This window comes from Cannabis sativa, unplaced genomic scaffold (genome assembly GCF_029168945.1).
Source record: "Cannabis sativa cultivar Pink pepper isolate KNU-18-1 unplaced genomic scaffold, ASM2916894v1 Contig3, whole genome shotgun sequence".
Lineage (NCBI taxonomy): Eukaryota > Viridiplantae > Streptophyta > Magnoliopsida > Rosales > Cannabaceae > Cannabis > Cannabis sativa.
The window spans coordinates 5,970,269-5,994,508 of record NW_026870039.1 but is presented as its reverse complement, the minus strand read 5'-3'; the positions used below and the strand labels follow the sequence as shown (position 1 = coordinate 5,994,508).

Genomic DNA, 24,240 nt, shown 5'->3' with positions numbered 1-24,240 from the left:
CGTAGGCTCCGGCTCTGTATTCCCCAAGTTAATGGAGACCGATAAAGCCGGCTCCGTTGAGCTTCCCCCGACCCTATCCATAGTTCTTCAGACTGCCTCTTCCTTTCGCCCACCAACACAGCAACACTACACCTCGCTTGACAAATTGTCACTGTTGTATTCACAACATCTCATACACACAAATGGTAGTAAGGAAAAATAAACTTTTGGACAAAATCGGCACCAATAGAACTTAGTGTAGCTATATTAGATAATTTAATACGGCGAAAATTTATTTACTATAAGATTAAGGCCGATTTGACATGATATTCTTTAAGTGAAGTGAATTAATAATATCTATTTGAAGAATTAGTAGAGCCACTAGTCCGCCATGCAAAGAAGTTTGTACTGGAGGTAAATAGTGAAAGTTAAAAAGAAAATTTATCAAATCACGACAAAGCAACAATTTTTATATAGCAACTACTCCATTAGCTTTGGTTATAAGCAGGGGTGGAGCCAGAGTCGAAATTCAACGAGGGCCAAACTATATTATAAATTAAGTGATAGATAATTCAAAATATATTATTAATATTATAATAAAAATTAAAATACAATATGTCTCTCTTAAATATCATAAAAGTCATATATAAGTGAATTTATACTAATTTTTTTAGCAATTTTTTTTTCTATATATACTAGCAAACATTTACTTAAAAATATATCTTTTATTTTGTTGCGAAGAGTGTAATTTTTACTATATTCATAGCGAAAAAAGATTGATCTGCAGTAGCTGTAGAAACTAAAAGTGTAGAATAAGAGTTACTACTGTATACACAAATTAATTTTTTTTTTACTTTTTAAGTTTTTACTAACTACTAACATAAATAAATCAGAAATGGTTGCTAAAAGAATAAAATCAAGAAGTTTTTCACTTTTTTTTAAACAAATTTTTTCAAAAATATTGTGAAGTGGTAATGCTCTAACTAGCAAATAAACCAAATAAATATTTTTAAAGAATATAAATAAATACTTTAAAACAAAAAGGACACTTATTATTCTTTTTATAAAGGAAAATAATAATTTATATGATTTTGTTAGTATTACTGTAGACAAAATACATTTTATTTTCTTCAAATTTTACTTTGACTTTTTTTAAAAGAGTCACCATATAATAATTATTAAAAAAGTTCAATTACAATGTACTAAATTTTAAGACTTAGAATTATATATACATAATTACATATATGCTAGGGGGTCAATTACAATATACTAAAGTTTAAGACTTAGAATAACATATACATAATTATATACATGGTAGGGGGTCATGGCCACTATAAACAACCATGTACCTCCGCCCCTGGTTATAAGATTCTCAATCCTGATGGTGAGAAGGTAAAATGAAATGGACATGTATATAGGGTAGATTTAATATTTTTGAACACAGAGTTACTTTTTGGTTAGCAATACTTGACATATTACAGACTAAAGAAAGACTATAGAGGTTTAATATTTGTCAAGATACTACTTGTTTGATTTGTGGTCTAGGTGATGAAAATGTGAAAAAGTTATTTTTTGATTGTCACTATAGTTGTGTTTGGAGGAAGTCATGAATTAGTTTGGTTGATTAGCCCAAAGCAGGAACATTGACAGATGATTGAGATAGATTTCTAGATCGCATCAATCCCCCTTTTGTAAGCAAGACTATTCAATGGCTCTTGCGGTGATTATTTACCATGTTTGAAAAAGCCTGTTGACCTCAAAAAGTGATCAGCCGAGAGCGTGGTCGTATAAATCTGATGCTTGCCACGTAATTGGCCAAACAAGAATATGTAATAAACACAAGATTAATTGTAGAAGTTCGACCCCCTTGTGATAGCGGGTAATGACCTACTCCCCTTTTAGCTTTATTAATATCAAGAATTAATACTATCTAGATAACTATAGATAGGATCTGCTATAACACCCTTAGGAATACGATGTATGAATCAAGAACAGCAAAACTCAAGTGTAGAGATAATGCTTGTATAGGTGTGTGAGAGAGGAAGTGAAGAAGAGAGAAGTTTTCAGACTTAGACTTAAAGCTTGGAGGCAAGTGTTAGGCTTAACTAAGCTTAGCCTTCTAGGTTAGAGTTAAGGCCTTTATCCAGGAGGCCTAAACCCTTGATTACAACTTGAAACCCTAGATATTTATATATTTTATTAGTTAATTATAAAATAGCAAAGTACCATTGAATTTAGATAATATTAAACTATTATGTTCGGGTTTTAGGGCCCAATTTATAGCCCAAGAGTTGTTGTCCACGGGCAGAAGTGCACAGTAAACCCTACAAAACAACTTCTGGCCAGCCATGCCGCTGTGGAAGGCAGGCTGGCCGGCCATGGTGCAGTCCCAAGGCTGGCTGGCCATAGGGCTAGCTAGGGGTGGGCGAATAGCTCTTGTGACGGAGCTAGTCTGTCACTTGATGCTCGTTTGTGTGTCGGGGTCTCCAATTGTTTAGGTGTTAACTTTGCCTTCCGATTGGTGAGTTGTACTATCATGTGGTACCAATTTTGTCCATGTTAGCATGCCACGTCAAGAGGAAAAAAATTGGAATAACATTTGCCCCCAAGTCCTTATGTGGATTATAAGCATGTAGGATGCAATACATCATAGCAAATAAAACTAAATGAGCATAGAATAGAATGTACGTAAGCATATACCATTGCATTATCCACACCGTGCACTACAACCTAGCAAACATCTCATATAGGTGTGAAAATATATATATAGGGACACGATTTTGTCTCATGATGTACTTTCACGGAATATATTCCGTAGTACATTAGATGGGTCTCGGGGTACATTAAATGAGTATCAGGGTACATTTCTACATTTTTAACCCTAATTATCCCTAGATCAATCTCAGCCGTCAGATCAAATAAGTCTCTCATCTGACGGCTGCCGTACATCACGGAATGCATTCCGTAAAAGTACAATCACGGGACAAAATCATATCCCTATATATATAATATATATATATATATGCATTTGCTTCCCATGTGCATTGATATTTAACATACCACTTATTCATTAATTTATAATATATGTTTCATAACGTGGCACCCTCTTTTTGACTATTTTTTGAATTAATTAATTCATTCAACCCTCCATTTCCTACGAAGAAATTATGAAAATTATATCAATATGATATCATCATGAATCTTCTGTTTGATGCACCAAAATTAAATCCCTAATATTTTTTATTTGATGTTAATAAATAGTAAATGAATATTATACTGTGTCAAAAAGATATTGAGAGAGAGAGAGAGAGAGAGAGAATAATTACGTAGTAATTGCGTAATAGTAAGGAGAGAGCATTGTGGTTGTGGGTACTAGTGTTATTTTCCCAACAGGGGCTCAGTCAATCCAATGAAAAGAGCATAAGAAAATAAAGGTTGACTCAACTTGGAAAACATGTGTGTATATATGTAGGATTGACCTTGGAGAATTTATGTTAAATTCGACGTAGTATGAGTGTATAAATAATTGATATATATATTTTGGACTAAGTAAAGTTATACCAACCAAAATTGAAAACAATGTCAATTTTTGGTCGATTAGCACTAAGAGTTACCTCCCTTAATCATCAATCTATATAAAGGGAAAGCATTTACACTCAGCCTTCACATCACCAAACAAGTACCAATTTATAAACATACATATTTAAAATTATATTGTCTTTTAATCTCTACTCCAAGAATGGCAAAAGGACTAATATTGGGATTGATATTATTAGGTTCGATGTTGGCCGGATGTATGGCCAACAGGGATTGGAGGTTGGGTTTCAACTACACAGATTGGCTTCAAAAACATCGCAACTGGTATGATCAACACCACCCAAACAAAACCCAACAAGTTTCCAACAAGATTATTGTAGGTGGTTCTCAACACTGGCGCTTCAACTTTACCTACACTGATTGGGCTTTCAAGCACGGCCCATTCTATCTCAATGACGTTCTTGGTAAACCTTTTATTATATAATAAATTCGCAGAAAATATATTGTATGAAACCCATCATAAAATTCAAAACCTCTAATGTATTTTGGTGTACATGCAGTTTTTAAATATGATCCACCAGTGGGCAAGGACTCACACCCACACAGTGTGTACCAGCTCCCGGACTTGAGGAGTTTCATCAAGTGTGATCTGAGCAATGCTAAGAAGCTCGCAAACGCGACACAAGGTGTGGGGAATGGATTTGAGGTGGTGTTGGACAAGTGGCAGCCCTACTACTTTGCCTGCGGCGAGAGCAATGGTTTCCATTGCGATGTCGGACGCATGAAGTTCTTTGTTATGCCAATGCTTCGTGCGTGGCCGTCGCGCCGCACTTAACTAATTGCTCATCTTGCATGCATGTGTGGATGCAAGATGGAGCTAACTTATTTCTCAAGGCTCTACAACTTTATAATTTTCTATTCAATGTCTTCGTAGTGACTTCTTGCAAGTGTAATACTCTTCAATCAATAAATTATATTAAAAGTTTTCTATATTTTGTAATCCTAATAATTTTCTATGTTTAAAAAAATTTACTACATAACATTTGCTTTGTTTAATATGTGTTCATGTACAATTTATAACATCTCTTTAATTATATATATATATATTTGATTACTTGAAATAAAAGTCAAAATAAATACTACAAGAGTCCATTACTTGTCAAACGTATATACTGCAATTTGTCAAAAACATATTCTCTGACTAATTTATACAGATTCATTTTCAAATAATAATATATGAAAGTATAAACTTGAAAAGAAAAAATATTTTATAAAGTTAATAATTAACACTACGAAAAGACATGTTTTAACGAAATTTGTTTTTTCTATTGTTGCAAATCTATTAATTATTGTTGAAGTATACGTATATGTTGTACCAAAAAAAAATTAAAAAATAATAAAGAAACTGAAATATTAGATAATTTAATACGGTAAAAATATTAGAAGGAAAGATCATTCCAATACATGATGAGAAAAAAACTTAATAATTTTTTTATCAATTTTTTATATATTTTAAATTTTATTCCATTCCATTCCTATTCATATTTTCATTCTCATTCTCATTCCTATTCTTATGTTTTCATTCCTTCCAACCAAACGTCATCTAAGAGTACATTAACTTCTCTACTATATCATTTAAAATACAATACAAAAACTTTACTTTTTTTTTTTATTATTTTACATCAAAATTTTACATTACAATCATACATCAATTTTTTTAAAATAATCACTGAAATTTTATTTTTTTTCATATTTTAATATATTCTATTTGTTTCATATACATCAGCTTGTTTGGAGTTGTTTGTTTGTTTGTCTTAGCTTATTTGGCATGATAGGAACTCAGTTACGTAACCACCACCTACTAGACTCTACAAGATCATTGCTTAGTGACTATTCTCAAGCTAAAGAGGCAGATCGAGCTCTTCAAGCAGACCATCTTATTCTCCTAAAGGCTCTTGCTATTTGGGCTCCCCCCCTCCTAGACTTGCCAAGCTATCCACTGTGCAACCATTGATACCCACATAAACAAGTTAGGATTCGCAGGCGTTCTACGTAACAGCAACGGAGAAACAGCCGATGGCCTTTCCATCCCCTATTTTGAAATTGGGGAACCTCATATCCAAGAAGTCAAAACTCTCGTCATCTTCTTGAAGTAGTTTTTTCGTGAAGACTTCCTCATTCACATTAAAGAGACAAATTACAAGTTAATAATTGATGCTTTGAACAACACCATAATAGTTGTATTTTTAGTGATCTTATTTCCCAGCTGAGGACACTTCTCTCTCAGTGCCAAAGTACTACAAATACTACTTCGACTTGATGAAGATACCTGCTGGATTAGTGATGAGGCTTACACTGTTTCTTTAGTTCTTTCATTTTGAACTTTGAAGTAGCAACCTGCTTACCCTAAAAAAAGAAGGGATTTTTACATGGTGTACTATTTTTTTTTTTACTTTTATACTGCGACATGTGTTTTTTTAATATTTTTACTGTTACTTTATATACTGTCTTTTTTGTAAGCAGTATAAAACTTGTAATACCCTATTTTGATACTTGTGTCACATTTAATAGGAACCTATTTAATATTTATTATTTTTCTTAAAAGAATTAGTATAAGTTTGATGTGATATTTGGTTGTCACATTTGTTTAATTTCTTTTTTCTTTTAATTTAATTTGATGAGAGACCTATTATTTACACTACTTCTCATTACTTCTCATTATTCTTTCTCCATGTTCATCTTCTTCTTTGTGGGTTTTTTTTTTTTTCAAAATCTATAAGTTATCTTTTTTTTTCACTCACTTAAGTTCTCTCTATTTCTCTCCATTAACATATATATATTTTTTTAATTTATTTCATGTTAAGATCTTTTTCTTCATCTTCTTTTCACTTTTTTCTTTAATTTTTGAAATTTTCAGTCACATTTTTGGGAAAGAAAAAAGTGTGGTTTTTTTATTCTGATTTTCCAGAATTTGGCTTGCAAATAATGCCTCTATTGCATCTGGTATTGAGGTTGTGCTAGAGATGGTTAGTTTTTTAATCCTTTTTGCTTTTGTTTTTTTATTTGTTTTAGTGTTGTTTTACAATTATTTTGTCATGATTTATTTATTTGACGTCGATTTCACTGTTCTTGCTCTATCTTGCTAGAATTAATAGTTATTTTATAGGTATTCTCGTGTTGTTGTGGTGGTTCTATCTGTGGGTGTGGAAGATGGAGGCTATAAAATATTTCTTCTTCCTTCTCTATGGTTGTGTTTGTGATTTTTTTTTACTTTGATTCTCCTATAAATACATTCGGTGAGCTCACTGACAAAATAGTTTTGAGGTGTGTGGTTCTTTTATATTTTTTTAATTGGTTATTTCTGTTTTATTGTTTTACATTTGTTTTTGTGTTGGTTTATGTTTTGTTTTGGTAGTTTTTTTATTCTAATTTTCTAAGATTGGACTTGCAAATATAGCCGTTATTGCATATGGTGTTGAGGTTGTGCATAAGATGGTTAGTTTTTTTTAATCATTTTTTTCTTTCTTGATTTGTTTTAATGTTGTTTTACAGTTGTTTTGCCATGATTACTTATTTGACGCCGATTTCACTGTTTTTACTCAATGTCGCCGAAATTAATGGTTATTTTTGTGTGTGTGTTCATGTTGTTGTGGTAGTTCTATGCGTGGGTGTAAAAGATGGAGGCATGATTCTTGATATTTGGTGTCTACAGTATAAAAAAAAAAAAGCTTAAAACAATATAAAAATAATTTTTACCGTGTGGCAGTAAAATTATAAATATTTGTTCAAAAGTTGATATTTTTGTAAAACCTCTAAAAAGAAATATATTTATGCATATTTTTATATAAAAAGAAAAATTAAAATTTTAAATAATTAATAAAATAAGTTTAGAGTAAAGAATAATATTTTATAAAAATAAAATATGAATAGTAAATTTTGAAGAAGGTTTAAAATAGGAAATGAATTTAGAGTTTTTAGTTTTAAATAGTGAATGAGTTGAGAGTTTCTAATTTAGTTATTTAAATATTTTTGAGAATTTTTATTCTAAAGCGTAAGTGGTGTAAGTATGAAATTGAGGGCAAAACACCATTTTATTCTAAAATAGATATAAGTTAGTCGAAGGAGAAGAGATGAGCGTGTTCGGGGGTGATAGCTGGGGAAGAGAAGCGCAGTACAGGAAGAGGCGAGTAGAACATCTGCTGGTAGACTCCCCTGAAGGCTCTTCCTTTAAGAAGCTCTCTAATGGCAAGTTTGCTTGCCTCATATGTCCCCACTCTCCTGTCCTCGATTCCCCTCTCATGTTTCCCGTACGTCTCTCTCTCTCTCTTCGATTCTTCTTCCATTATTTTGGTGATTGATATATTATTGTTTAGTTACGAAAATTCGGTCCTATCCTAATTTAGGGGAAACATTTGACTGGATTTATGTATGCGTTTAAGCTTTTTGTCTCCCAAAATAATATCTCAGTCTGAGTATATTCTGCGTACTTTGTTTAGTTTTAATAATTGGATTTTGAGAATTTAATTAACAATTCAATTTTCAATATTTTCTCGTTCAGAATTTTTTTGGCATAAAATAACTTTGTATTTGCACTTGTAGACGCATTGCAAGGGTTCAAAGCACCAAGCTGCAGAGTCTAGACTAAAGGAAAGAGAAGTGGCCACAACAAATAATGTTACTAAGAAAATGAGAATAGACTTGGAAGAGTACCCTTCTCGTGCCCCTGCCTGCTTTAGAGGGATTTACAACCACAAGTTTAAGATGGCCTCAGGAACTTTGTTGAGTGAACCAGGGGCGGTGAGGGGTTTTGCTGCTCCAGAAAGACTCGGAGGAGAAATTTATACGCAGGCCAATTCTGTCACCGAAAGCAAAAGCATAAACCAAAGCCACCATGATACCAAATTTGATGGGAGTGGGAGTGTGAGTCAAGCTATTGTTGAAACTACTAGCAATTCTCATTTGGATAGTGGTGTTAGCTCATTTCCTAATGCAGATGTAACTTGTTTAGAGGTTGTCGAGCAATGGTGTTTAGATTACCGAGAGCGCAAAGAGAAAGAGCTCAAGTTTGCAGCTGCAGGGTGGAAGCGAGATGGTCATGGGAAGTGGTACAAAGATGAGAATGTGAGTTTCCTAATATGATACAAAGTGTAGTAACTTTGTGAATCTGATCTCTTGAGCTTATCATGATCAAGTGAACACAATATATTAACTAGGAAAACTAGGAACTAAAGTGTAACTGTAATTGTATTCGCTTGTTATCTGTTTTCTTTTTCTTGCAGGCTGAATTTGACTCCGATGAAGAGGACCCAAATGTCTGTCTTGGATGACGATTCAGGGCAATGACCTTGTTTGAAACCCTCTTGGCATCTTACTGTTTCGCTTATTTATTAATTTTGATTGGCACAATGGCATTCAGAGTGGAAATCCATCTTTAGGTAAGCTGTAATTTGGTGGCCTTATTTCTTGTTTCTGTCTTTCCAAATATTGAAAGCATGGCAAAGCTTGCATTATACATTTTTGGTATGGTAACTTCGAAGTCAATCTCAACATGTATACGGTCACATTCTGATCAGAAATGTAAAACTGGTTTTTGTTGTTAGTTGAAGAATAAATAAGACTTTTACTTATTGAGCTTGTTGAGTTTTGCCTTGTTTTTTCTTAATTATAGAAATAATCGTAAATGTGCTCATTTGATTGTATTTCGTTCATTATATTACATAGTTTGTTGATTAGCAATGATGTGGAGCTTATCTATGAAAAATATAAGCATATATGATGGACAAATGATGTAGGTACATCTAGAGCTAATGTTATGTTTGTATATCTAATGCCATTATACATGATTTCGACTAGTTTATGTTACTTAAACTGACAATCGTACTGTATCAATTGAAGGGGACGTATTTACGAAGAATACTAAGATTTTATTAAAAAAAATCATGGGCAAAGCTATACAAGTCATAGTTCAAAGTAAAAGTTACAATGATTAGAGTTTAATAGTACAAGTTTACCAAGATTTGATCACTCTTTTAATTATGGTTTTTATTGGGAAGATTTATTGCAATTAATCACAATATTTTCCCTTTCTGTATGTCGAAAATGGGATATTTATCAACCACCACAATTAACAATATCAAATATCAACTAAAGCACTACAAGCAATAGAAAATACACAAATCAAAGCATGAAAGGGAGATACTACGATTTTTACGTGGAAGCCCAATGTGGGAAAAAATTACGGGGACTATAGTTCGCTTTAATCATCCACTATTATTGAAGTTTAATAATGGGATTACAAAGTTCTCTTGTAAAACTGGAGACTCACAACAACATCAAGATTAAACAATCATCATCATCATCATCTCAAAAGATGGATACACAAAGAAAAATTTTGGGTCTCATCTGGTGGGTATTGTAGAAAAGAGCACCTTATAGAGAACAATTGTCAAATCAAAACTGGTAGATTGGTAGAGCACCTCACAAGGATTCATCGCCCAAAACTTTGAGTCAAAATAGATGAGAATCAACCACTTGATCTTCAATGCAAAGTAGCAAAACCTACTTTCTCCCTCTAGCTTTCTTCTCTTCTTTCCCTCTCTTTTTCTTTCCTTTTCTTGGTTGCTAATTTTTGCTCTCCATGACAAGAACTAAATCAGCCCTTTCTTTTTGTGGTTGACCCAACAAATCTTCCCCTCTGCCTTAGTTAGTGGACTCAACTATGCTTGCTCTTTGCCTACAAGCTTTAAGCTTCTTCTTAGAAAAAGTATTTGTCAACATATCTGAACCATTCTCACTGGTATGCACTTTTTTCTAAGTGCAATTCTTACATCTCAAGCACATCGCGAATCCATTGATATCTAACATCAATATGGTTGGATCTGGAATGGAATGTTGAATTCTGAGGTGAATGATACTCTTGACTGTCACAGTAGACAAAGTATCTTTCTTGCTCCAAGCCCAACTCTTATAGAAACTTTTTTATTCATAAAGTTTCCTTACAAGCTTTAGTTACAACTATGTATTCAACTTATGTAGTAGACAAAGCAACACATTTCGGTAACCTTGATTGCCATGAAACAACTCCCCTTGTAAATGTCATCAAGAATCTTGAAGTGTATTTGCTAGAATCACAATCACCAGCCATGTCTACAATGCAAAGTAGCAAAACCTACTTTCTCCCGCTAGATTTCTTCTATTTTTTTTCCCTCTTTTCTTCTTTCTAATTCTTGGCTGCTACTTTTTGTTCTCCACGACAAGAACTAAATCAGCCCTTTCTCTCTCTCTTTTTTTTTTTTTTTTTTTTTTTTTTTTTTTGTGGTGGACCTAACAAATCTCCTCCATTGCCTCAGTTAGTGGGCTCAACTAAGCCTGCTCTTTGCCTACAAGCTTTAAGCTTCTTTTTAGGAAAATTCTGTCAGATAAATTAACAATTAACCCAAGATCTATTTGTATATAACATAGAACACAATAGTAGTATATGATAATTGAGTATGTGTACCTGATTGATCCATAGCAATTATCTCTGATTGATCCACAGCAGTTACTCCAATTTGATAGTGCAATACTATCAACTAAGTCTTCCTCCCTAGATCTCTAAATCAGAAGCAGTTTATTTTCTCTGATTATCAAAAGGTATACAATTGTGATGAGACAATATGTATTTATAGAGTTAGGGAGGGGACTTAGCTACAAAACCCTAGTTGGGCTGGGCCTGCTCATCAAAGGCTTCAGTCAACTAGAAAAGCCCACACTTCTGCTTCACCTAGACTTTACTCACAGATGCTAAGCCCATTAACAATTGATCACCAACAACATGGGCTAATACAGCAAAGAACTATCCAATCAACCCAAGTTTTAATAAAACCAATAAAATTTAATGTAAGCCCAAATAAAAAGTCTAACATTCTCCCACTTGGGCTACATTGATTTTAATACATATATATTATATATCAAAATAATTTTGTTTGAAAACGACTCATGGGTTGAACAACAGGAAAACATTTGTGGCCACTTTAAAAACTGATAGTTCTCTGATAGCATCTCAACATACCGGTCCAATTTAACCTTTGATAATGAACTATGACAGTCATATTGTTTTTAGCTCAACAAAAGACATTCATAATCACAAATACCAAAGTATTAAATCGACATGGTCAATAAGTCTAGTAGTGTGGTAAGGAATTATGTTCAACATGTGATCAATATAAAATAACATAATATTCTTATCAGTCCTCAATTTCACTGATACCGTGATGCTTAATAAATAAGCCAGTGAAATTAAACATACACCACTTAAAATAAGTAAGTGTCACTAAACTTGCTTAAAGAATTAAGCCAACAACATATCATTGTCAATAAGCAAATAAATTTAAAAGACAATGATCACAACAATATGAACCACATGCTTTCAATTCAATCATTCTCGAGAATATAACAAAACATAATTGAAAACATATCCATTCAATAATAAAAATATATTGAAACATAAAATGTAGTTCATAACTTTATTCAGAAAATTATAAATAATAATTTCTAAAAACAAACAAAAAAACAAAACTCCCACTAACCCAAAAGATCAAAAGATTCTAAAATGCCCATATTAACAACATGTTTATTAAACAGCACGGCACTTAACCCTTTGGTTAGAGGATCAGCTAACATCGACTCGGTCTTGCAATTTTCAATGACAATGTCTCCTTTCTTGACCAAGTCTCTGACAGTGAGATACTTTATTTCCATATGTTTAGAAGCACTACTAATCTTGTTATTCTTTGAAAAGAAAACAGCAGCATTATTATCACAATAGATTAGCATAGGTGTGGAAATAGAATCAACCACTCGTATCTCCGAAATAAAATTCTTCAGCCACAAAGCTTGCAAAGATGCCCCATAACATGCAACAAACTCAAAGATACATAGTAGATGACGTGATCAAAGTCTCCGTTTGACACTCTTCCAAGAAATAGCAAGACTCGCCAAGGTGAAAATATAGCCGAAGTTGACTTTAAATCATCTACACAACCACCAAAATCGAATGCGAATAACCAACAACTCGAAGATTGTCAACATGCTTATACACAAGCATAAAACTCTTCGTTCTTTGCAAATATCTCAAAACTTTCTTGGCTGCAACCCAATGATCAAGGCCAGGATCAGATAAATATCTCCCAAGAACATTTACTACGAAAGCTATGTCAGGTCGAGTGCAAACACGAGCATACATCAAACTCCCTACTACACTTGCATAAGGGATGTTCTTCATTGCTCCTCTTCCCAAGTCGTTCTTAGGACATTCTTTGCTTAGTGAACTTGTCCCCTTTCAGAATAGGAACTAAACCAGCTTTACACAAATCCATGTTGAACCTTTTGAGCACACGATTAATGTAAGCTTCTTGAGATAAGCCAAGAACTTTTCGATTCCTGTCACGATGGATCTCAATCCCCAAAACATAGGATGCCTCTCCAAGATCTTTCATATCAAAATTGGAAGACAGAAAATTTTTGGTCTCATTTAGTAGTGACAAATCACTGCTGGCAAGTAAAATGTCATCTACATAAAGAACAAGAAAAATATAACGACTCCCATCGATCTTCATATAAATACAACCGATCAAACTTGTTCTCTACGAAACCAAACGATGTCACAACCTGGTCAAACTTCAAGTACCACTGGCGAGATGCCTGTTTGAGACCATAAATGGATCGTTTCAACTTGCAAACTAAGTGTTCTTTTCCTTTCTCCTTGTAGCCTTCAGGTTGAGACATATAGACTTCCTCATTCAATTCTCCATTCAGAAAAGCAGTTTTAACATCCATTTGATGCAACTCTAAATCAAAATGCGCAACTAAGGCCATAATAATTCTGAATGAATCTTTAGTGGAAACAGGTGAGAAAGTTTCAGTGTAATCAATACCTTCTCTTTGAGTAAAGCCTTTAGCCACTAAACGCGCTTTAAACCTTTCAATCTGTCCCTTTTTATCCCTTTTAGCCTTTAAAATCCACTTACAACCTATTGGTTTAAAACCATCAGGTAATAAAACTAGCTCCCATACACCATTTTTCTTCATGGAGTCGATCTCATCATCCGTAGCTGCTAACCATTTTGAAGATTGTGGACTATTAAGTGCTTCACTAAAAGTGACAGGATCCACAAAATGATCAATATCATATTCTCCTTCTCCAAGATAAACAAAATTATCATGACACTTTGTTGACTTCTTTTGTCTCTGAGATCTTCTTAGAGGAGGTACTTCTGGAATAACTTCTCTTTGTTGATCATTGTTTTGAATAACATCTTCCACAACTGGAATTTCTTCAATAACAGGATTCTCATTAACAATAGGAGCTTCATCATTAATAGGCCCTTCATCAATAATAGGACCTTCATCATCTTCGATATCGGGAGCAATATATTCATCAACAATGGGAGCATTACCAACTGGAGTAGGATGGAGACTACTATTATCATCTCTTGAAAATGACATAGGAATACAAATTCCTTTAGATGACTCCCCCATTTCAAGAGATGTTGAAGGAATTTTTTCAGCAACATCAAATTCCAGAAATTTAGCAGTCTGAGATTCAACAATTCGCGTACCACGAGTGGGACAGTAAAAGCGATAGCCTTTTGAGCGCATTGGATAACCAATGAAATAACAGCGATTTGTTCTCGGATCTAACTTTTTCAAATTAGGATCATAAATCTTTACTTCAGCTGGACAACCCCATACTCGAAGATGATTAAGACTAGGCTTCCGCCCAGTCCATAACTCAAAAGGGGTCTTGGGAACAGATTTACTGGGAACACGATTTAAAATATAAGTTGCAGTCATAAGTGCTTCACCCCATAAAAACTCTGGAAGATTTGTTCTACTCATCATACTTCTAACCATATCCATGAGAGTGCGATTTCTCCTTTCGGCAACGCCATTTTGCTCAGTGAACCGGGCATAGTGTATTGAGCAACTATACCATTTTCTTGTAAGTACTCGCAAAAAGCCCCATGTGTTGTCCAGATTACGTATAACGACCATAATAGTCTCCTCCACGATTCGAATGAACAACTTTGATGACTCTTCCTAATTGTTTCTCAACCTCATTTCGAAAAATTTTGAGTTTATCAAGGGCGTCAGATTTTTCTTTAATTAAATAGGTGAATCCATAACGAGAAAAATCATCAATAAAAGTGATAAAATACTTATTTCTGCACAACGTGGTGGAATAAGGACCACTGATGTCCGTGTGGATAATTTCCAATAAAGATTGACTGCGGTTTGCAGTCTTCTTTCTTGTTTTAGTCAATTTTCCACGAGTACAATCAACACAAGTATCCCAATCAGAAGCATCAAGAGGAGGAAGTATTTCAGATTTAATTAAACGATCAACCCTTTCTCTGGAAATATGACCCAATCTTTTGTGCCATAACAATAAGGATGTTTCCTTAATATGAGGTCTTTTACCCACAGTATTCACAACATTAAAAGAGGAATCTAAAGGAGCCAATGACAACTTGTAAAGACCATCAGAATAAAAGCAATTTCCAATAATTCGAGAGTCAAGCATAATGTCAACATTATCATTTGCAAAATGAAAAGAATATCCTTGTTTAACCAAAAGCGGAAGCGAAACTAAATTCCTTTTAAAAGTAGGAACATAAAAAGTATTGTTCAGAATAATCTTATCACGAGACTGTAATTCAAGAATAAATGTTCCAACATAGATAACGTCAACTCCAACATCATTGCCCACTTTAAGCTTGGACTCCCTCTCACTTGGCTTCCTGAGATCCCTTAGCCCCTGTAAGGAAGCAGAAACATGAACAGTAGCACCACTGTCTAACCACCAAGAATCAATAGGAACATCAACTAGATTAGATTCAAAACAAACACATGCCAATGGATTACCTGATTGTGCTTGCTTCTTTTCTAACCAAGTCTTAAATTTGTGACAGTCTGTTCTCCGATGCCCCAATTTTTCACAAAAGTAACACTTCACATTAGAGTATTTGGACTTTCCGTTGTGATTCTTCTGTTTATTCTTATGCTCCTTACCATTACCATTCTGTTTTGTAGCACCATCATTTTTATTCTTGAATTTTCCTTTTCCTTTGTTGGGCTTGAGGTGAGAAACATAGTTAGCAGATTCATTCTTCTCCCTTTTAAGCTTGCTTTCTTCAGCTACACACTGAGAAATTAGGTCGCTGATAGTCCATGTTTGATTGTATGTGTTGTAGGCTGTCTTGATAAGGCTGAAAGAGGCAGGAAGAGCATGAAGAGCTCGATGAATAATGAAAGAGTCAGTAAGAGGAATATTATGATCTTTCAACTTAGACTGAACATTCACCAATTTCAGAATAAAATCTCGCACTCCTTTTAATTCATCATACTTAATGGTTGTCATTTCATCCATAAGATGTCCAGCTTCAGCGTTTTCACAGCATTGAAAAACTCTTTGGCATTTGTAGTGTCTGGCAAACCACTCAATAGATGTTCAGGAATGGATCTTTTCATAGTAAGAAGACTAAGACGACTTGACTTTTCCCATTGTGCATGATGAGTTCTCTCGGCAGCTGTACTGGAGTCAGTAAGATCAGCAGGTTTTTCTTCTCGTAGGCACAAGTCCATATCCATTATGCCTAAAGTAAATTCCACATCTCGTTTCCATGTCTTGTAGTTGGAAGCATTCAAAATATGGATGGAAGCATTATTGTTGTTCACAGAAAAGGAGACTGAAAAATTCAAAAATTAAAACTTGAATAAGCAATATGAGCAATGTATTAGAAAATATTGTAGAATCAACTGGTCATTATAAACTCCCCTTTGGGGTGAGAATATAACACACACATGATTTACCTTCATGAAGTTAACAACAAAGAAAAAATACATATTATTTAAGAATTTTATTACCTTTGGGCAAATAAATTTCTTAAAAATATGTATTAATTCAAGCAAAAAAATAATAATAAATTTATATATTTAAATTATTACCTTTGGGCAAATAATTAAAATATATACATTTAATATTAACTCACTTCATGGAATGTGAACTAATATATGTAAATACTACCTTTGGGCAAGTAATTACACATATAGTCAACCAAAATTATAATATTTTCTTCAACATGTGAAATTTGGTGATAAAACAATCATTGAAAATTAATAATTTTCAACCAAATTTCCAAAAGAGATATATAATTGCTTTTATTATATTGATAATAAAAAAAATAAAGTGTCCACCATAACACATTATTTTTTATATCAAATAATCAAGTTTTATAACTTTAGAACAACAATTAATCAAAAGATGTGAATATAAGAAAATTGGTGGAGACTACATAGTCAAAATAAATTAAATAAGAGAGTGACTATGTTTTATGGAACGAGAAGAAACTCAAAAAATTTTCTATGATTGACAAATTTTGAAAAATTATCAAAAAATATTTTTAATAATTTTTTAACTACATAATTATCATTAAAATAATAATAATTATTAAACGGAGTCAAAAAATTAATTAAAAATCATAGAAAAATCAGAAATTAAATTCTAATAACGCTGAAAAAAAAAATCGTCGAAAACGGACCTCCCAGCCGGCCCCACGCGCCCCCACGCGCCGCCTGCGCGAGTGGGCTTCGCGGCTGGGAGTTGTCTTCAACCTCCAGCGGGTCAGCAGTTCGGGTCACGTGACCCGGTTCGGCCAGTCGGGTCTGCAACTGTTTTCCGGCCAAAAATTCGTCGAAAAGTGGGGATTTTGGATGGGTTTTGCTCGGGATTCAATTTCTAGTTGATTTACACTATTAATTTCGTGTATTAAAAAATAAATGGGTAGATCTATGGCTAAAATCACTCCCAAAATTGAAGAACACAAAAGAAAAAAATTGTAATGCTAACCTTAGTTAAATCCGAAATTAATTATGTAGGAACATTGATAAACAATTAATTATGAGAAATCTATTATCAATTGTAGATCAAAAACAATAAAATCAAAATACACAAAATATAATTTCATATTATAATCATATAAACCCTAAAACTTTAAATTTAAAATTCTCTTAATATACACAATGATTTCATGCATATAATATATCAATAGAACGAGAATTTAATAATAAACAAAACCCCTAAAGTTTTAAGATTTAAAAACAAAAAATTCAACATAAAATAATAACGAAATTAATATGAAATTATGGATAATTAACATATACAAATTAATTATACTAATTATAGGTTCTAAATCATATACAATAGGCAATCTGATACCACATGTCAGATAAATTAACAATTAACCCAAGATCTATTTGTATATAACATAGAACACAATAGTAGTATATGATAATTGAGTATGTGTACCTGATTGATCCATAACAATTTTCTCTGATTGATCCACAACAGTTACTCCAATTTGATAGTGCAATACTATCAACTAAGTCTTCCTCCCTAAATCTCTAAATCAGAAGCAGTTTATTTTCTCTGATTATCAAAAGGTATACAATTGTGATGAGACAATATGTATTTATAGAGTTAGGGAGGGGACTTAGCTACAAAACCCTAGTTGGGCTGGGCCTGCTCATCAAAGGCTTGACCAACTAGAAAAGCCCACACTTCTGCTTCACCTAGACTTTACTCACAGATGCTAAGCCCATTAACAATTGATCACCAACAACATGGGCTAATACAACAAAGAACTATCCAATCAACCCAAGTTTTAATAAAACCAATAAAATTTAATGTAAGCCCAAATAAAAAGTCTAACAAATTCTTTGTCAACCAATCTCACTGGTATGAACTTTTTTATAAGTGTAATTCTTTCATCTTAAGCACATAACGAATCCAGTGATATCTAACTGTTAGAATTTTATGTCCTAAATAAAATCCATTTCAAAATAATTAGATTTACTAATTAATAAAAGAGTAGAAATCATTTTATGTTGTATGGTTCACATGATTACTTTCATAATGTATAAATTCTATTAAATCCTGAACATATAGTTAGTTATTCATGATTATAGTGTTGTCTTCACAGTGAAAAATAATCATGATTATATGCTTTAAAGTTTTAGTCCCATGATTTGTCAGTACACTGGATTTACACTGACATGATAATCAACGATAAAGTTTACTTACACCTTAGATAAGTATGTCTCTTCTAGGACATTGGCAAATATGCTAGTATCAGATGTATGGAGTATACATCGGACTCAACCGATATTGACATTAGTTAATATTATAAACTTACTGTTAAATTTTTATAAGTCAATATCATTTAGTTGATCTTATGTAAATAGATCTTAATCCTGAGATGGTTAGATTCTGGCTTAAATGTATCATTCATATTCTTTGACTTGTTCGTTAAAGTTGACCAAGTGGATTTTCTTAATACTTACATCTTTGGAACATGGTAGTACAATTAAGTGAGATCGCTAATTATAAATATGGAATCTATAGCTTCTATAACTTCTAGAAGTGAAATGATGATTTCCTTCAAGCTTGGCTTAACGCGATGAATGATTGAGCGCTCATTTCAGTACTTATATTTGTTTACTGAAATATCATTTACAAGTAGTTAAGTATTTTCAGGATAAAATACATTGAAGGGTAGAATGGTAAATTTATCCCTACTCGATGTAGATCATCTATAGATGATCTTTGACTATTTGGATTGAAACAATGAGTAATTTAAATTGCATCTCTTTTTGGTAATAGAGCGTTCTATGTAATCAGGAGTGCAGTTTTAAATCTATAGTGGAGTCCGGAGGAATTAATAAGTTAAGAAATTTACTTGGTAAATTTTGAATCTACTTATTGGAAGCTTGATTATATAGGGTCATAGTCCTCACACTAACTGGGATAATATTGTTTTGTAGTCTCAATTAATTGGTTTTAATTAGTCAATTAGAATTTTAAATAAGACTATGTTATTTGTGAATTTTTCACTAAGCAATGGCTGATTTGAAAAGAAAAAAGGATTTAGAGTTTATTTATTAATTAAGAGACTTTGTAAGGTCTTAATAATAAATAAGTTAAATAATAATTTTATTTAATAATTAATTATAATTATTAAATAGATTGAATTGACATTTATAGAGTTAGAATTAAAATATAGCGTTTGTGAAAGAAAAGATAAGTTGATAAATAAAATGACAAAATTAACTTAAAAATATTATATAACAACTCATTAGTTTCAAAAATAATTTTCAAAGTTACCTAAATATATTTTAAATTATAATCTACCATAATGTAACATAAAAATTTTAAAGGTAACCAAAATGTATCTCAAATATGATATATAAATGAAATTTTTTATGTAAAGATAACTAAGTAATCAGAATATTACTTTTAAAAACGTAGAAAAATAACAAAATAACAGAAAGCGTTAGATACATAAGATTTAGCTGACGTGACACACCAATAATAGTAGTAACGTCATTATTGTAAATTGGATACAAAAAAGTGTATACTATTCTAGATTTCTAAAAAAAAAAGAAAGAGAAAATTACATTGTATACTTACTTTACTTTACTTGTTTTAATTTTTACCTTTCTTTCTATATTCTTTAAGATATACCCACTTTTATAGATAATTTTCCTATTATACCTTTAAGTTGATGTAAATTATATACTAGACTTAAGTGGAGAATGAAGGCATATTAGGCAACCTACTCACAAAAGTGGGTACTTTTTACTAAAATATAATATGAGGGTATTTTCGATTAATGAATATAAAAAAGAGGTACTCCTCAACTTATCCAAAAAAAAATACCAAGACCCAATTCCTATTTTAAATGGGAAATTTCAATTTTTGACCCTAATAATACAAGCCATTTCAAAATTTATACCCTTCCTTAATTTGTACAAATTTAGTCCATTAATTACATGAACTTCCCATTTTACCCTTTTTTTTTTAAAAAAAAAAAAAAAAGCTAAAATCTGAAAGTGGTATTTCTCTCTCTCTCTCTTCCCTCTTCCCTCTCTCTCGTGCACCACTCTCTCTCTCTAGGAAAAAATTTCCCTCTATCCGTCCCACTCTCTTTATTTGCTGTTGAATGGTTGTTTTCTCGGTGGGTGTTGGTGGAAAACCGAAGCACAATACAACATCACTCAAGAATCTTACACCATTATAATGGGTAAGTTGTATTTTAAGCATTTTGTTTGACTTTATGTAGTTTAAAATTGTTATACGTGTGTTTATTGTTGGAACTGCTGTTTTTTGGTCTGAAATTGTTGAGATCTGGCAGATCTGGTTTTCAGTCGATTTCTGGGTTTTCCAGTGTTATCGATGATATGTCGATGGTTTGTCGATGATTACAAAGGAAAGGTCAGTGACGACCATTATCGACGTTATGTCGACATGTTGTCGACATCATGCAACCAACATGGGATTAACTATTTGTCGACATTTTGTCGACATGTGTGTCGACAGAATGTCGACAACAAGCATTTTTGTTTTTTAAGAAGTTGTCGATATTTTGTCGACATGATGTCGACAAAATATCGATGCAATGGAAAAATACCGTGGATAAAACATAAACATAACATAACATTAATAGAAAATAAAGTTCATTAAAAATAACATAAAAAAACATAAAAAAAAAAAACAGAAAATAAAAGTTCATAAAAAAAAAACAAACATTAAATAAAACTCACCACAAACCATAACATAAGAAATTATTTTTTTTTAAATTATAATCAGCCGACATTTTGGTAAAATAAATCGACACACCACCGTTGACGAAACATGGCTATCCGGTCTGGCGTCACATCGGTCAATCCACGCTGCATCATGAGATGCTCCACATACTCAATGCAATACACGCCACAATCACCACTAAATGCAAAATAAAATGTAAAGTCAGTCTAACGTAAAACATATTTTAATACTATAGTACTTTTTTATCGCTATGTACCTGGTTGCTGACTTCGGAACTAAGTCGTGAGTGGCTCGAGTCGCGTGCATTTTTGGAAGCACCGTGATGTCACCGTTAGCTAACGCCATGATCTGGTTGTTATGTGGAAATTCCCCGGTTGCAAGGATTAGCGAGGGCAGCAGTTCTGCCCAAACCTTCATGATGGGTTCCATGGCGGTCCAATGACAGACGCTGGAATCACAGTCGTAGACATTAATTTTCCACAGCTCTATGTCGACTTCAACTGTGACCCAGTGTCTTGCCGTGGGAAGGTGCAGAACGAAGTAAATAAACTCGTTACCCCTCCATCTCTCAAAGACTTGGGACTGTAATTACAGAGAACAACGAAACAATTAACAAACCATAATAATCTTCCCAAACAATTAACATTTAAAATCTTACTAAAACAATACCTTATGAGCCCCTGTGCAGTAGTCCAGGATATAATCCTCCCATTTAAAGTTTTTCCTCGGACCCTTGTGGCTCGTCCATGCACTGCTGATCATGGCGGTCACGAATGTGGAGAGAATGATACCCTTCTGAGGAAATGTCAGTGGATAGTCGGTGTGTCGCCTCCTCAGCATATGCATTGCTGCATCTATATGTTGCATATAAAGGGAAATGTCAGTTAGAAAAAAAAATATATTAATTGCACATAAAGTTGTAAAGTGAAGTAATATTATAAAATACTTTACTTACGTCATCTGTAAGCCATTCCTTTGGTGTGAGCATTATCCAAAAGAATCCTGGACCGTAATCACCACTTCTCAAATCCCGAAGTCGGTGGTTCGGAATGAGTCCAACACACCACTTTCGGAAAGTGGTTAACAATTTCTCATCCGGTGGCTCCAGGGGATCAAAAGTCGAAGATGGCCTATGTCTCCTCTTCATCTCCGTATAGTCACCGAACCATACAGGAGGCTTTCTCTTCCTCTTCCGACTCTTAACCACTGCAGGTTGTGCCTCTATGGACAGAATCTCACCCTGCGACTCGGTGTCATGTACATGGATAAGAGGTTGTGCCTCGATCGGAGTCGCTGGAGCTCCCTCATAAGGATCGTAATCGTCGGGGAAGACCTCATCCTCTTCTACTGGGGGTGAAGCAGCTGGTGGTGGGGTAGATGGATCCGCTGGGGCCTCCGTGCCGAAGCCGTCGTTGGCGGACGATTCAACATGGCCAATATGTGTCTAAGCTGCTCCATAATTACGTTCTGACCACCCTTCAGCTCTACAGGGCTGGTCTCGTATGCCTTCTTCAGCTCGACATGAGCAGCATACAGACCCTGAGTGTCAGCCTCGATCCTATCTAACCGAGCCACTAAATCAGTGTACTCGGCACCCCGAACGCCTGATGCAGATGGTGCACTGGGCTGAGGTTTCAAACCAGTGGCCTGAAAAAATATATATCAAAAAAATACGGTAAGCATACGATATACCCTCCACTATATAAAAAAAATAATAAAAAATAAAGACATAAAAAAAAGTTCCAGAAATTGGTACCTGAGTGTCTCTTTCCTGAGTGTCTGGGACCTGAGTCTCTGGTACCTGACTACCTGCCTCAGCCTCTGTGTCATCCACAACATCATCAACCAGGTTCTCCACACCATCGTAAGATATTGTCCTCACAAATGCCTCCTCCTCTGTCCGTGGAAGTAGCCCCTTCACCACTTCCAGATTCTGTTTATGGTTTAACAAATATCAAAATAAAACCATTTAGCATTTATTACAAGCATTTATGTTAAATAATTATTCAGAACATAAGTGAAAATCATACCCGTCTAGAAAATAATGCGCTGACGTCTTTCTTCCCAATATCGCCTTTGCTCGTCCAGCTAAGCATCCTGGGGAACCGAATCCCGTGGTTCGTGCCATACCTCTTGCCAACCTCCAAAATGGCCTCGTACGCCCAATATTGGACTGCAGGTGCGAAGCCATATGCTATGTATTTGCACTCGTGCTGAACATCCGAACTCAGCTTCTTCTCGTAGTTGGCCTTCTGTTTCAACATGTCTTTCTGAAGCGAGTGCATGAGTCTGGCGAATGAGTGCTTCCCCCAAGGAATCCGGAAGAAGAACTCGAGGTCTTCCACATATCTAAGTATGTGAGGCGTGATCAGCGCGTTGGCCTCGCGGCCCAGAAGCACTGACTCCACAAACAAGCACAAGCCGAGCTTGTACAAGTCTTCCGGGTTCTGGCAGTTTGTGAACTGAAGTTGGAGTGCTTCTGTCTTCACACTATCAGACCGGTTGAAATATTTGTTGATCAATCGGTCTGACCCCGAGCGCGCGACCTGCGCAGCCTTCTCCTCTTCTGTTGGCCCCGAGGAGAAGTCCAAACCCGTAATGAGTGCAAACTCCGGCACTCGAATCGGACCTCCTTCCGACCAACATAAAACCTCATCCTCAACTCCTCCTGAGCATCCACTTTCATTTTGTGGAGCATCAGCTGGTGAAATAACACCGAGGAGAATGTCAGTGGTACGGCATTCCAGAAGCTCCCGAAACGGCTTTCCTTCGCCGTGTTATTAAGGTTGAACTCCTCAAACCGAGCTTTAATTTTTGCAAAAATTCCATTGCCCCTATATGTGACGCGGCCAGTGAAATGCTCGGGTGCTGGAATAATGAGTCTGGGAGCCATCTGAAAAAACAAAAAAACAAATAAATAAAGCTGCTAAAAAAATTTAAAATGGTCGACATAACATCGACATCATGTCGATATTCAGTCGACATTATCTAACAGTAAGCACACAAAAATTTCAAAACAAACATGTCGACATTATGTCGACATACCCTCGACATTATGTCGACATTATCAAAAGCAGACA

General features: G+C 34.1%; 4 protein-coding genes across 4 annotated transcripts; 2 read left to right on the top strand and 2 right to left on the bottom strand.

Annotated features, from left to right (window-relative positions):
• The first annotated feature begins 3,632 nt into the window (after nucleotides 1-3,632).
• On the top strand, nucleotides 3,633-4,572 carry LOC115709231 (uncharacterized). The gene is made up of 2 exons (XM_030637281.2): nucleotides 3,633-3,980; nucleotides 4,077-4,572. Exons 1-2 carry the CDS (start codon nucleotides 3,719-3,721, stop codon nucleotides 4,349-4,351), a joined length of 537 nt encoding a protein of 178 aa, XP_030493141.2. The 5' UTR covers nucleotides 3,633-3,718; the 3' UTR covers nucleotides 4,352-4,572.
• Nucleotides 4,573-7,573: 3,001 nt separating this feature from the next.
• LOC133033181 (uncharacterized) lies at nucleotides 7,574-9,143 on the top strand. The gene is made up of 3 exons (XM_061107808.1): nucleotides 7,574-7,823; nucleotides 8,116-8,637; nucleotides 8,796-9,143. Exons 1-3 carry the CDS (start codon nucleotides 7,647-7,649, stop codon nucleotides 8,841-8,843), a joined length of 747 nt encoding a protein of 248 aa, XP_060963791.1. The 5' UTR covers nucleotides 7,574-7,646; the 3' UTR covers nucleotides 8,844-9,143.
• A 12,055-nt stretch (nucleotides 9,144-21,198) lies between these two features.
• On the bottom strand, nucleotides 21,199-22,021 carry LOC133033243 (uncharacterized). Its single transcript, XM_061107916.1, has 3 exons — nucleotides 21,830-22,021; nucleotides 21,417-21,742; nucleotides 21,199-21,337 (listed from the first exon to the last, which is right to left on the bottom strand). The coding sequence occupies exons 1-3, from the start codon at nucleotides 22,004-22,006 to the stop codon at nucleotides 21,199-21,201; spliced, it is 642 nt and encodes a 213-aa protein (XP_060963899.1). The 5' UTR covers nucleotides 22,007-22,021.
• Nucleotides 22,022-22,739: 718 nt separating this feature from the next.
• LOC133033138 (uncharacterized) lies at nucleotides 22,740-24,240 on the bottom strand. Its single transcript, XM_061107750.1, has 2 exons — nucleotides 23,191-24,240; nucleotides 22,740-23,093 (listed from the first exon to the last, which is right to left on the bottom strand). The coding sequence occupies exons 1-2, from the start codon at nucleotides 23,443-23,445 to the stop codon at nucleotides 22,740-22,742; spliced, it is 609 nt and encodes a 202-aa protein (XP_060963733.1). The 5' UTR covers nucleotides 23,446-24,240.